Source organism: Tenrec ecaudatus, chromosome 1, assembly GCF_050624435.1.
Source record: "Tenrec ecaudatus isolate mTenEca1 chromosome 1, mTenEca1.hap1, whole genome shotgun sequence".
NCBI classification, from domain to species: Eukaryota; Metazoa; Chordata; class Mammalia; order Afrosoricida; family Tenrecidae; genus Tenrec; species Tenrec ecaudatus.
In genome coordinates this window covers 59922100-59934463 of record NC_134530.1, presented here as the reverse complement: position 1 = coordinate 59934463, position 12364 = coordinate 59922100, and the positions used below count along the sequence as shown (strand labels likewise).

The window sequence follows — 12364 nt, the reverse complement described above, 5'->3', positions numbered from 1 at the left end:
ACTACTATTGGATATAGTGATTTGCATGCTTATCTAATGAAGAACTGATGCCCCATGAAGTATGATTGCATATAAACCAGGTGAACAGCTGCAGTTTCAATTCTCCAAAATTTAATTGAATTTTCCTTCTGTGTGCCAATTCTGCTCTTACAACCATCTATTGCTCTAACCTAAAATCTATTAGAAATGTAATTAAACTCAATAGTTCTGCTTTGCTAGTAAAAAAATCAAATAAGAGAGGGACACACTTTAGAAATAGAAGCCACCGTTGTCTTTATAAAACACAGAATTGTGCTGCTGCTGTTGCTTGCTTCAGAAGGAACTGTACATTACAGTTGCAGGGGTAATTTCACAATGGACAAGGTACAGCTCAAAGCAGGACACAAACACAAGTCTTAGTAGAGGGAAACAAATGCAAACAAGTACACAGCTGTGGGGCTCCAGGGACATCTCCCCATCCATGCTGGACTTGAGAGGGATAAAGTTTAGAAACAAAAGTGAAACCCAGAGTAGTCACACATGCCCACCATGTGGCTGCTAAGTGCAACGCCACACATTCCAACCAGGTTGGACTGTGTGCACAGGAAGTCATTTTCCTTATTGCTACCACAGACACCAGTGCGTTTGACACATTGTCTTTGCTTGCACAGACCTTGAAGGGTTTCCCATTTCCTTTGTCAAAGGAAATCATCCTCCCACCCTATTCTGTGTTGCTTTGTTTTTGAGCCCATTGCCTCTACTCCCTTTCTTGGGCTCCTAAGCAGCAGCCAGAGGTTCTTAGCCAGCAGGAACAGAGAAAGGGGAGAGCACCAACCCAGCCTCTCTCCCTGCCCAGGGAGAAGGCAAGTCCTAATATGTGGGAGAAGAAAACAACAGCTCTTCTCCCTAATCTGCTTAGAAGGCCAAATAGGAACTAGTGCCCTGCATATCCCTGCCATGATCAGACTTTCAGAAGGCATCCCAGCTACCACTGTCCTGGATTGGCCTAGGCCCAGTATATAAATACAAATAGTTTCCTTCTGACACAGTTCCCAAATCTGCCTTTGGACTAGAGTGAGATGGTGGGGAAGGAACTTCCATGCTTTTTGCTACATATGGTGCCAGCCAGGTCTAGACCATTGTCCTACTAATATAGCAGATGTCACATGGGCTGTCTAATGAGTCAGAGACGTTGCCTGGCTGCCATTTTTGGATGCTGACATCACAGAATCCTGGACAGAAAAAGAAAACTATCCAAGAACCTTGTTGCTTAGCCAAAGAGGAAGTAATAGAGGAGCTACGGATTAAGTGGGACCCAGGGATTTTTTTAGAGGTTTCATCTTTTTAAGTATACCTTAATTCTTCAGTCTCGATTGAAGCCTCAGGCTTATCCCCAGAGGCTGGCAATAGCACCTCAGTTCCCAATGCAACCCACTAGCCTCTAAGGAGAAAGTAGTGCTGTCTTTTCTCTTTTCCCCTATGCCCAATCCCAAGCCCTCTAATCCTGGCTACTAAAGAACCGCAACCCTAGGACATCCTCAGAAAAGGGAAGCCCTACATCAAGGTAAAAAGAGCCAGATTTAGAAGAACACGGATAAACAAGCCTCAAGAAGTAGATGGTGTACAAGCTGTTGGAAGGCCCCCTGCTTCATGCCAGTAGGGCAGGCCTGCTGCTCTGGTATAAGCCTGAGGGCAGCCCAGGCCAGAGGGCACCAACAGGTTTGAGGAACAAGTTCTTAGTCTTCTGTAGCCAAGGAGTTAAACCTGACCTTGCCAGTTCATGGTGGGATCACTGCAGCCATGCAGAGAATTCATCATCACATAGGAAGGAGAGTAGACCAGCAGGTAGGCAGGCAGGCCAGCAAGCAAGCTGAATGCATTGGGAAAAAGGAAAAGGAAGCCGAGAGAGGAGGGGAAAGGAAAGGCAAAATAGTGGAATGAAGAAAGCAAAGTAAAACTTGTCTAAGATGAGGCCAAGTTTCCTTGGCCCCAATGGGGTTCCTCAGCGTCTGGGTAAGAAGCACTGCTTAACCCAAATCCCAGCAAGCCAAAGCTTCCTGCCAACACAACTTCTCAACTGGTATGCACCTCCTTTCAAACAAGGGTAAGCCTCAAAGTCAAGGTATTTTTCAAGTTTCAAAGATTAAAGAAAACAAAACAGATCTGAGCAAGAAGTTATTTTCCTATCACTGCACAAGCTGCTCCTCTTGCTATCATTTCTTAAACATCATGTATAATGTCAAAAGGGCTAAAGAAGCATTTGAAGCCCCAGCTCAAAACCAGACTGGAGAAAGTGAGGCAGAGAGAAATGAAGAGCACAAACTCATTGCTGGGAAGAGGCAGCTGCCACCTGCTCCCAGTGGACATTTGCAAATGCTGGTGAATGACTGGACCCCCGAGGAATAGTACCCCTATCCCAGCCCCAAAATGCACCCAAGAAGAGAACATGCAGAGCCTACGGTCCCAGGAGAGCTCCCCTCACTTAGCGGTGATTGGACATGAAGGAGACAGAATATGAAGGTGATGGACACGGTAGATGGAGTGTTGGCATCACTCTCTTTAGGCACTTGTGTAAGGAATGTAGGCTCTCCAGTGAACTGCCTCCTCCCAGAGCCCTCTGGTCTGTTCTTCAGCGGGCCGTATGCCCAACGGGGCAGCCCACCTGTGGCCAGCAGGAAAAGTCAAGGAGGAGTTGCTCAACAGTCCTGATGCCTTCTTCAGAATGAATGTTTGTGCTACGTTTTGTGAAGCTGCTTAACAATGTAGGCAACCAGAACAGAATCTGGGATAGGCTGTTTTGCATAGCAAATCTGGGTCTGTACAAAGGCTGCTGGGGACAAGAGAGAGTGGGTCTAACCGCGCAGGCCTGGGTTCAGACTGGTCTTCCTCCAGCTGGCTTCCAGGCGTGGGCTGGGTCTGAAGTGTCATGGCTCTGTCACCAAATTGAGGCAAACCCACGTCTAGGCTTCTCCAAAAGAGAAACTTCCAGCGGTTAACTCCCCATCCAAGCAATAAAAACAGTCAGGAATGAGGGGTACCTGTCTCAAGGCAAGTAGGCCCTATGCTAGCACCCTCTACCTTTCTAGTCTGGCAAAAGAGCCAAGCCCTACCTTGGTCCAGGGAGACTATTAGAAAAATACAATAAACCATGCCACCCACTCGCATGCCCTAGTGGGGAACCAGAAAAAATTCATGTGTGTAAACAGAAGCTAAAGGAGCAGCAAAATCTCCCAGCGCATCCATGGGACATGCTGGAATAAGGGAAGAGCCAGTGTCAAAGGACAGGCCAAAGGAAGGGATGCACTTGCAGGACAGAGGGTAGGGCAGTGCTGAGGCAGGAGTCTGCAGCAAGAAGGTATTATCTGCACAGAGGAAGGATGGAGCCTGAGCCCCACATCTTGCGGAGAGAAACCACCTCCCTCCTCCCTCCTCCCTAGTCAGGCCAGAGAGCAAGTCGGGTATGTGGTTCCTTGGATGGCTCAATGTTTCTGGCATGTAAACTCTGTGGGCATGGGAGGGATTTCCAGATTTTGGCAATAGACTCAAGTAATGGTATAAAAATAACATTTCGCTCTCTTTTTTTCGTGTCTTAAACCTAAGGAACTTTTTGTTGTATGATACCCCCAGTTCAGAAATATTGAAACATAAGAGACTTGACCATCAGGGGAAGAAGGGAAGGGGGAAAAAAAGAAGCCGCTGCCGCCACAGCCAAGTGTGAGAAATGCCATGCCACTAACTCCAGACCTGGCCAGGGTGGGAGGAGCGGGGGCAGGAAGTGGAGGAGACGTAAGTGGAAAGGCCAGGGGCCGGTCATCTCAGCAGCTCTGAAACTTGTCAGGTCTGAAAGTGCAAATGTCAATGGATTTTAACCATCTTGAGGTTGTGATCTTTTTAAAAGCTTAATGAATGTGAAGTAAATTCCTTCAGTATGCAAAATAGCTGGCATTCTGGCAGGAGGCTTGGGTTGGGGGTATTTCTTCCCCATCTATCTCCTGTTCAACCCCCACCCAACCCCCCAAAAGAAAGGTACAAAAGGTTGCCGTGCTGCAGCATTACCGTTACAGGGAAGGCACTGGTTACCCACCAGCAGGCGGAAGGAAGACAGGGTCGTGTCGCATCAGAGCTAAGTGCCATAGTGCCTTAAGTCTTACTAGGGGCTGGATGCTTGTCAGGGAGGAGGTGGTAAGGGGAAGCAGAAGTGTGGAAGATAGGAATAAGGACAAGGGGTCTGGCAGCTGGGGGAGGAGCAACCAAAACCATTAGCATTAAAAATCTTCCTACAAACTGGATTCTGAACCCATTAAAACATCTAGTATCCTAAAATATTGATCTGGGTTTTTAATTTTTTTCCTTTCTTTTTTTCCCCTTAAACAAATCTAGACCTTTTCTGATTAAGGCGCCTAAAAAAAAAAAAAAATCCTTCCCTCCTCCCACCCACTATCCCAAGCCCCTCACTTTCCCTTCTAAAGTATCAAACTCAAACCTACCAGCTTATGTCCGCAGGGCTGAAGAGCCAGCCTTACCAAACTGTCAGGCATGAGTCCTTAGCACTGTGAGTCACATGAGACACCTGTGTGTATGGTGGGCACCGATAATACCCCTCTTGGTCCAGTGGGGTCAGGGCCAGATGTGACAAGATGGGGTGAAGGGTGGGGGGCATGAGGTGAATATCAGAGATTTCTGGCTGGTGGTCTAGCTTGCCAACCCTGTTCCCCACCCTTTCACAAGCCCTGTAGGAGGAAGCATGGCCTCCTACAGCCCTCCCTACCCCTCCTCCTTCCTCCCTGCTTCCTCTGGATTCAGGTGGCACAGCTCCTAGGGCTTAGAAAGCTTTCTTCTATCCAGTGAGGTAACAGCGTTCTGCCTTCAAGCAAAGTACATGGTGCGCAGAGTATCCTGGTGCACTTGAACGGCTTTGGCCAGGGCCTGGGGGTCCCGTCCATTGCTCTGCCCCGATATGTGGCTCCCCTCTCCACTGAAAAAGAAAAATGAGCTGCTGTGAATCCCCACATCTATCCCTGGGGAATCGTTTCTCATATCGATTTAAGTGAAAACCCCAAACTCACTTCTCACAGAGGATCCCAAGGATACCATACAGACAAGATCCATTTCCTTCTACTCAGGAGAAGTTGAGAAGGTCTGGTTCACGTGGCTAACCCTAGGCCTCACCTGTCATGCTCCTTGTCCACCAAGTGGTATCGAGCCCGGAAGGCCACCAGGCGGGCATAGTAGGCAGGGGCTGGGATAGAAACGGAGCGTGTGCATCGTACGTAAGTGTGGCACAGCTGGTACGTCAAAATCTGGAGCTCATCCGCTGTGAAACGGTTGTCATCCCAAAGCACATAGTAATGGGATGGTCGGCTGGTACCCTGGAAAGACAGGAAGGTGAGGGGCCAGGTGTGGGAGAGGGATGGCTGTTGATACGGAACGGGATTGCTATCTAAACCCTCCCATGACAAGTTGACACAAAAGCATCTACACCATAAAGTGCCCTTTATAAAGGCAACCTGCTTAAGATGCTTAAAATATACTTCCAGGCACACCCAGGTTTTCACAAGAGAGCAATCCTGATCTGAATGCCATTCAAGGAAGACAGATATAGTCTGGAATCAGTGGAAATAATCAACTAATCTTAGACCCACTGGAAGCACCAGCTACCTGGATGCCTGCATGGCTGCAAAGGTAGAAGTCAAACTCAAATGGGTGGGTGATGTTGGTGTCCACAGTGGTCCCTGCAGGAATGTTGCCACTCTTTCCAATCTGTAGAGAAACAAACACAACCAAGATCCCAAGACCCGCATGGCCCGAACTAGGGCCATGGTTCAACTCTACTCTGACTTCACCAAGATCCTGAAGAATGTGGGAGTGACTTTCCTCAGAGAATACAGGGTCTAAATCCAATGGACTTCTGAATTTAAACAGGCCTGCCTTCATACCTTGGTTTTCCACTTATTAGCTGTATGCTCTTAGCAAATTATTTAAACTCTGAGTTTAAACTGGTAATAACAATAATACCTACCTTACAGGGCTCTGTGGGAAGATGCCTTGTACATACAGGGAGAAGTTCAATAGACAGTAGTTCCCTTCCCCTTGTCTGGGAGCTGGTCTGTGCCTGGGGGTCTAGGTCAGGGAGTTAGGAGGAGGGAGAAGCAGCAGAAGAGAAGGGAGGAGGGGAGCCTTGGGCAGGGAGGTGCTAAGGAAAGACAAAAAGGGCTAAGGAAGGAAGATGCCAGGGTGGATGGACTGGGAAAACTGAAATACTCATATTCGATCTGAAGCACTTCTTCCCTACCAAGAGAAGGGAGAGAGTAGGGTAACCTCCTCAGTCCCTAACTCACCCGCTCATTCTTGTCAGCACAGAAAAGGCGTGTGTGATGGCGTTTCTGCACCACAATGTACGTGATCCCAGGCTGGTAGTCCTTTTCCAGTTTGATGCAGGCATCACGGATGGCCAGCAGCTCATAGTGGAGGATCTGGGCACAGAGTAAAGAGGGAGACAAAGAGACACAGCTTCTCTTGAGTTCACCCACCTTTGTGAACTAAGGGCATGCTACTTAAAAATAAGGCTTTTTGCTCTGTCTCCCTTTATAAGCTCATGCTCAATCAAAGGGGACGCTCAACCCTGCCAGCCAAAATCACAAGCTTATACTCAGTTCAGCTGCTCTGTTCCTAGATAACCTTGACTAGGAGAACTGACACCAGCACAGACCACAATACACAGACCTCGTGTCCACAGAGGAAGCTCTAAAATCAATGCCTCAGACTAAGTTCATTTCAGGATTTAGTTGCTAATGGGAGCTAGTTCTCCCTGTGAGCTCCAAGAGCAGCCACAGTTTGGACCACTGGAGAAGAGCAGACAAATAGATCAGGGATGGTGCAGAGGTAGCAAATGAATTTAGTCCTATGAAGGCACGGTGTCAGTTAAAAAAAGAAAATGAACCCCCAAAAAAGCAGTAGCAGCTTATTGCTGTCAAGTTGATTCAGACTGACAGCAACTGCATAGGCTTTTTGAAGCTATAATTTTTTAAAAACAATTTATTAGGGGCTCATACAACTCTTATCACAGTCCATACATATACATACATCAATTGTATAAAGCACATCCATACATTCCCTGCCCCTATCATTCTCAAAGCATTTGCTCTCCACCCAAGCCCCTTGCATCAGGTCCTCTTTTTCTTTCTTCCCTAGCTATAAATTTTTACAGGAGCAGACCGCCTCATCTTTCTTCGTGGAGCAGCCGGTAGGTTCATACTACTGATCTTACAGTCAGCACCCCAATTACTCAACCAGGGCATAACCCACCATTCCCCCAGGCCTCCTTATACAAAATCCACCGGGTGTCAATTCTGACTCAGAGAAATCCCGGAGTACAGAGTAGAACTGCCCCTTTGGGTTTGCAAGACTAAATCTTTATGGAGGCAGAGAGCTTCCCGGAGTGGCTGGTGGGTTCAAACCATTGAACTTGTGGCTAGCAGCTAGCGCGTAGCCCAATCTGCCACCACTGCTCCCTATATAAAATCTCAGAGAGGCTTAGTAATTCTGATTGCTTTGCTTAACAGTTTTGAGCAGTTTGAACTTTAACTCACGGCCACGTGAAGCCCTACACATGCCTGGACAGAGAAGTGATATAATAAACTTATCTGATCTCTTAGGAAACATATAATGAATTGAAGAAACAGAATAGTTAAGAGCATAGATTTTGGGATCAGATAAATTGATCTGATCCCAGCTCCACATTTAGTAGCTTGCGCAACACAGAAGAAATCATTTAGCATTTCCAAGTTTCACTTTCCTCATCTGTTCAAATGGGAATAGAACAATTGCTTCATAGAGCATTAAACAGAACATACACTTAAAGGATTTAGTGCAGTTCATGGCACATAAAAAATGCTCAATATGTGGTAAAAGTTTTTAATGCTATTAAATGCTAGTCAAGGAAATTGCTTCAGTATAGTCAACAATAGAATACAAAGGCTTGGCAGAGGAAATGAACAGGAAGAATATTATGAAGAAATGTCTACAGCAGTGGTCCTCAAAAGTGTGATTTTAAATCAATGGCATCACCTAGGAAATTGCTAGATATACAATTTCCAGGGCCCCACCTTAAGATCCACCTATTCAGAGATTCTATGGCTAGTGTACCAAGCCCTCTCCATGTGATCCTAATGTACACCAAAGTGTGAGAACCACTGGTCTGCAGAATTAGTCTTTAACAGGAATTAACTAGTAAATATACATTGTGGGTCTTCTGCCACAAGAAAGGTCTACAGATGCTTGCATGTACATCAGCTATGATCTCTGCTCCAAAATGTACCTATTTAACAAAGCTCCCTGAAAAGTACCACCTACAAATGCCAACAGCTTAGAAAAGGTAACAGCACTTAATCCTCTAGCCTTCTATGTAAAGTTCTTGTATACCTACTGTGGGCCTTACCTGGGGAAGCTGGCCTTCAGGGACCCCATCTCGGTAGAAGATGATGCGAGTAGGTTTGAAGCGAGTGGACTTGTAGAACTGGATGAGCAGCTCACGCACCATGTAGGACAAGTCTTCAATGATCTCCTGCCGCGGTCGCTGCACCCGCACAGTAGCACAGTACCTGCTAGGGTGGGCATCCATGCTGCCTACCACCTGACAAGCAAAGAGGCAGGATCAGCCACCTTCTAGCTCTTCCACTCTCCCACTTATCAGGTTGTGAGTTTGGAGAAAAGCTTCGTAACAAGAAAAACAAAACCAAAAACTGTGCAATAGATTCAGTGAGCCCTGGGTCTCAATCTCTATTCTTTCACTCATGCAGAAGTTACTGTATTCATTTGATACCCCCCCCCCCCCGCCTGCTTCTCTCAAAATACAACAGCTGTTTGCAGTGCTGCTGTGGTCTATATAAGGCATCTTACATAGGGTCTAGCACATAGTTAGCCTATGTCAAGCACAGTGTCAGTGACTCAATTCCCACTCGTGGTAATGCTGTAGAGGGTTTCTGAGACTACTCATCTTTACAAGTAGACAGCCTCATTTTCTCCTGCAGAGCCGCTGGTGGGATGAACCACTTAACCCACAGTGCTACCAGGGTTCCTTGCTCAGTTAAGTACTTGATAAATCTGGAATTATCTATCACTTGCTAAGGAGGATGTGAAGGTTTGGAATACACACTTAAAGAGTGACCTCACCCAGCTACAAGTTTGTCTCTATTTTCATTCAAGTGTTAATCTGCTCCAGAACCATGGTGAATGTGTTCTTGGAGTTGATAGGGGCACTGTCATTTCCAAAGGGGATAGTGCCGAGCATGAAGATCGCAGCCTACAAGCAATTTTGTGAAGATACCCAAAGTGTAGATAATGGGATGGTCATTTGATACCTTATGGAGGGTCAAGAGTTAGAGCCGAGGGGAGAAAATCATGTTGGCTAAGAGGGGAACATCAAGAGATGAGAGACAGCATCACTCACTGCTGTGATAGAGGGCTTTTTTCCATCCCCTGCAGGGGGGTGTGTAACATCTGCTCCCAGGAATATCACTGGCTGCTGAAAGACGGCAGAGCTGAGCAAAGGAGAGAAAATAAATCGTGAGGACTAGGGGCTTCTCTTCCAGGTACCGTCTTAATACCCATTTTGGTCCCATCCTCTTTCATCAGTATCCAGCATGGCATTCATCCCCAGCACACACCTTGAAGAGGAAATGGGCAAAAGCATTTCATACCGCTGGTGTGGGACGAGGATGTTGTTAATGCCACCAAGCTTGACATTGATCTTGAGGCAGAGGTTGGACAGGGTCTGAGGCGAGGTCTTAACCACATTCTTCACTTGCACACATTGTGTAGCCATTCCCAAGAGTGTATCGCCAACACGTTTCACCTCAGCTATGGGTAGAGAGAGAACCTATTAGTGCATTCAACAAACATTCACTGGATGCTTCAGTGCCAACACCCACAAGATACCAGGAATACAATGGGACCAGAAACAGAGGGTCTATAAATTTATGGTGTTTAATTATAAAAATAATAAGGATAAATGCTATGGGAGAAAACTTTATGGAGCTATCAGACCTATAATAATGGGTAATAACCTCATTCAGAAAGGATTCTCACATAAAATGGAACTAAAAACTGACAGCAGCAAAAACTTGGAGAAGAGGTATTTGGGAGAGAGCATTCCAGGCAGCGGGAACAACATGCAAAACTGCACTCCACTAGGAGGCAGCAAGAAGATATACTTAAGACAATGAAAGGCCAGAGTGGCAAAAAAGGAGAGCAGGGGGCCTTGATGAAAGGGAAAGCATGTAGTCATTAAACTTGGCTGTGGGATGAAGGAAGCTTAAGATGCAATCACAGACAATGGAAAGAAACAAATGAACTGAAAGGCTAGTTAAGGGATGCAGTTATGAACTGGAAATGCAAATAAAGCAAAAGATGCATTATGAATAACTTCTGAATTATTTTAAGACACTTTGAGTCTGGATTGCTTTTTGATCATCTCACTTAAGAGATCAACTAGATAAGTGACATAGTGATCAGAAGCTCAAAACAGTAGTATGAAATGGAGATCTAAATTTGTGAGCTACAGCAGGCCCCAGATCATGAACCAGTTGTTTCTCAGTTTGCCTATAAGTTAGATTTGTATGTAAATTGGAAGTTAGATAGGCTTCATATCTAACATCAGTAAGTTCCATGTTGATCGTGATATGTAGTACACAGTACACCTTTCTAAGAATAAAACAACATTGAAGATACATGAAACATGTTTTCATACTGATATCATGAACCATTTATGTGCTATTCAACATTCTAATAATAATAGACTGTACAGGGGTTGATTCATCACTATAGGTTGTTTGTAAGTCACTGAGTCGTAGCCCAGGGACAGCAGGTATCAGGCACAGGTAGTACGTGAAAGCATGGTCTCAGAAGAGCCCAACAAGGAGAGAAGAATGAAAGGAAAGTGAGCTTAGCTCTGAACCGTGAGGACCGCCTGTCATCTGCATGCCAAACGATGAAGCTGCAAAGGAGAAACAGCCAGTGAGTCAGAGCGCCACAACCATGTTGGCTATGAATAACAAGGGGAGAGAATGTTTCAAGAGGAGAAGAGGTCGTCAACAAAATCACATATTGTTAAGAGGTCAGGTAAAATTGAGACAGAATTTCCTGTGGAGTTAATGATACGGTATGTCATTTATCAAGGAGATGTAGGCCCATGGAGGGTTTGCTGAGATATGAACATGTTTTAAAAGCTAAAGGGACCATTTCTACTTCCAAGAAACATGAAGTAATTAATGTCAAACCAATGCTTTTACAGAGAACACTCACAAGTCAGGAAAAATAGAGCGATCAGCTTTGTCATGGGAGCAGGGAGTTGCTGAAGCAGGAAATGTGTTCTAAAACTCCAGGGTGAGACTTTCACAAAAGAGAGTTATTTTCCACAGCTGTTTTTGTAAGTTGGGTACCTTTGCTGGCTCTAGGTGTGGGCCAGGAGCTGAGCCTCCCACCTTTACACCATCAGGGAGTCACTGTTCGGGGTCAAAGGGAACAGAATTCATTTTTGGCAGAGATAGACTCTTGGTCTAAATGCAAAAGAAAAGGTAATTTTCTTTATCGAAAACATAGAATAGTATATTGACCTTGATAGAGTTCTTAATAAAGATACAGACAATATTAGCCATAAAAGGAGAGAGAAAGAAGTTTAACTAAATTAAAATTTAAAAGTTCTGTTCAATACAAGATAGCATTAATAAATCTGGAAGATAAATGACAGAATAAGGGGAATCTATGCAACACATATACTACTCAACAAAAGAATGATAAAGAATGCTATAAATTAGTAAGAGGCACAATATCACTAAGCCAAGAGTAGCTAAAATAAAGAGGGAATACCAAATATGATCAAGATGTGAAGCATCTGAACTTCTCATACACTGCTGGTGGCAAGGTAAATTGGTACACTGAAATTCCACTCTGACAGCAAAGGACATGTACAAGAAGGTGCAATGAAGCAGTTAATTGTACAGCTAAAATGAAAATGAAACAGAAACTATCCTAGTACATGCATTAACAATAGAAAGTATACTTAACTGATGGTTTATTCATTAGAATATAAAAACTCCACATTAGTAAGAATGAACAACAAGTAACATGGGCAAATCTCACAAGCCTGATGCAGAATTAAAGAAACCAGACACAGAGAAACTATAAAAAGCTTTCATTGAAAAAAAGTACAACAATAACAATTTAGTTGAGAGGAAGTAGTTACTATCCTAAAGACAGGATGAGGTATGATAACAGACTGGAGGTGGGCCAATCTGACACTACTCTTCTATACTGCCAGGACACCCACGATGCTAACCAATCCTTGCTTTGTCCATCACAGAAAGAATGGGTCCATTCCAACTGGCTT

The 12364-nt window shown here is 45.0% G+C and overlaps 1 protein-coding gene across 2 annotated transcripts in view; it reads right to left on the bottom strand.

The window, feature by feature from the left end:
• Positions 1–248: 248 nt before the first annotated feature.
• The window catches only part of AGO1 (argonaute RISC component 1), a 35518-nt gene continuing 23402 nt past the window's right edge, over positions 249–12364 (bottom strand). For both annotated transcript variants that reach the window (XM_075553850.1, XM_075553856.1), the window contains exons 13-19: positions 9678–9837; positions 9428–9518; positions 8417–8611; positions 6318–6452; positions 5638–5739; positions 5149–5348; positions 249–4954 (exon numbers count right to left, since the gene is read on the bottom strand). In XM_075553850.1, the coding sequence (XP_075409965.1) occupies positions 4846–4954; positions 5149–5348; positions 5638–5739; positions 6318–6452; positions 8417–8611; positions 9428–9518; positions 9678–9837 (992 nt within the window). In that variant the 3' untranslated portion in view covers positions 249–4845. The remainder of the gene's footprint in view (positions 4955–5148; positions 5349–5637; positions 5740–6317; positions 6453–8416; positions 8612–9427; positions 9519–9677; positions 9838–12364) is intronic.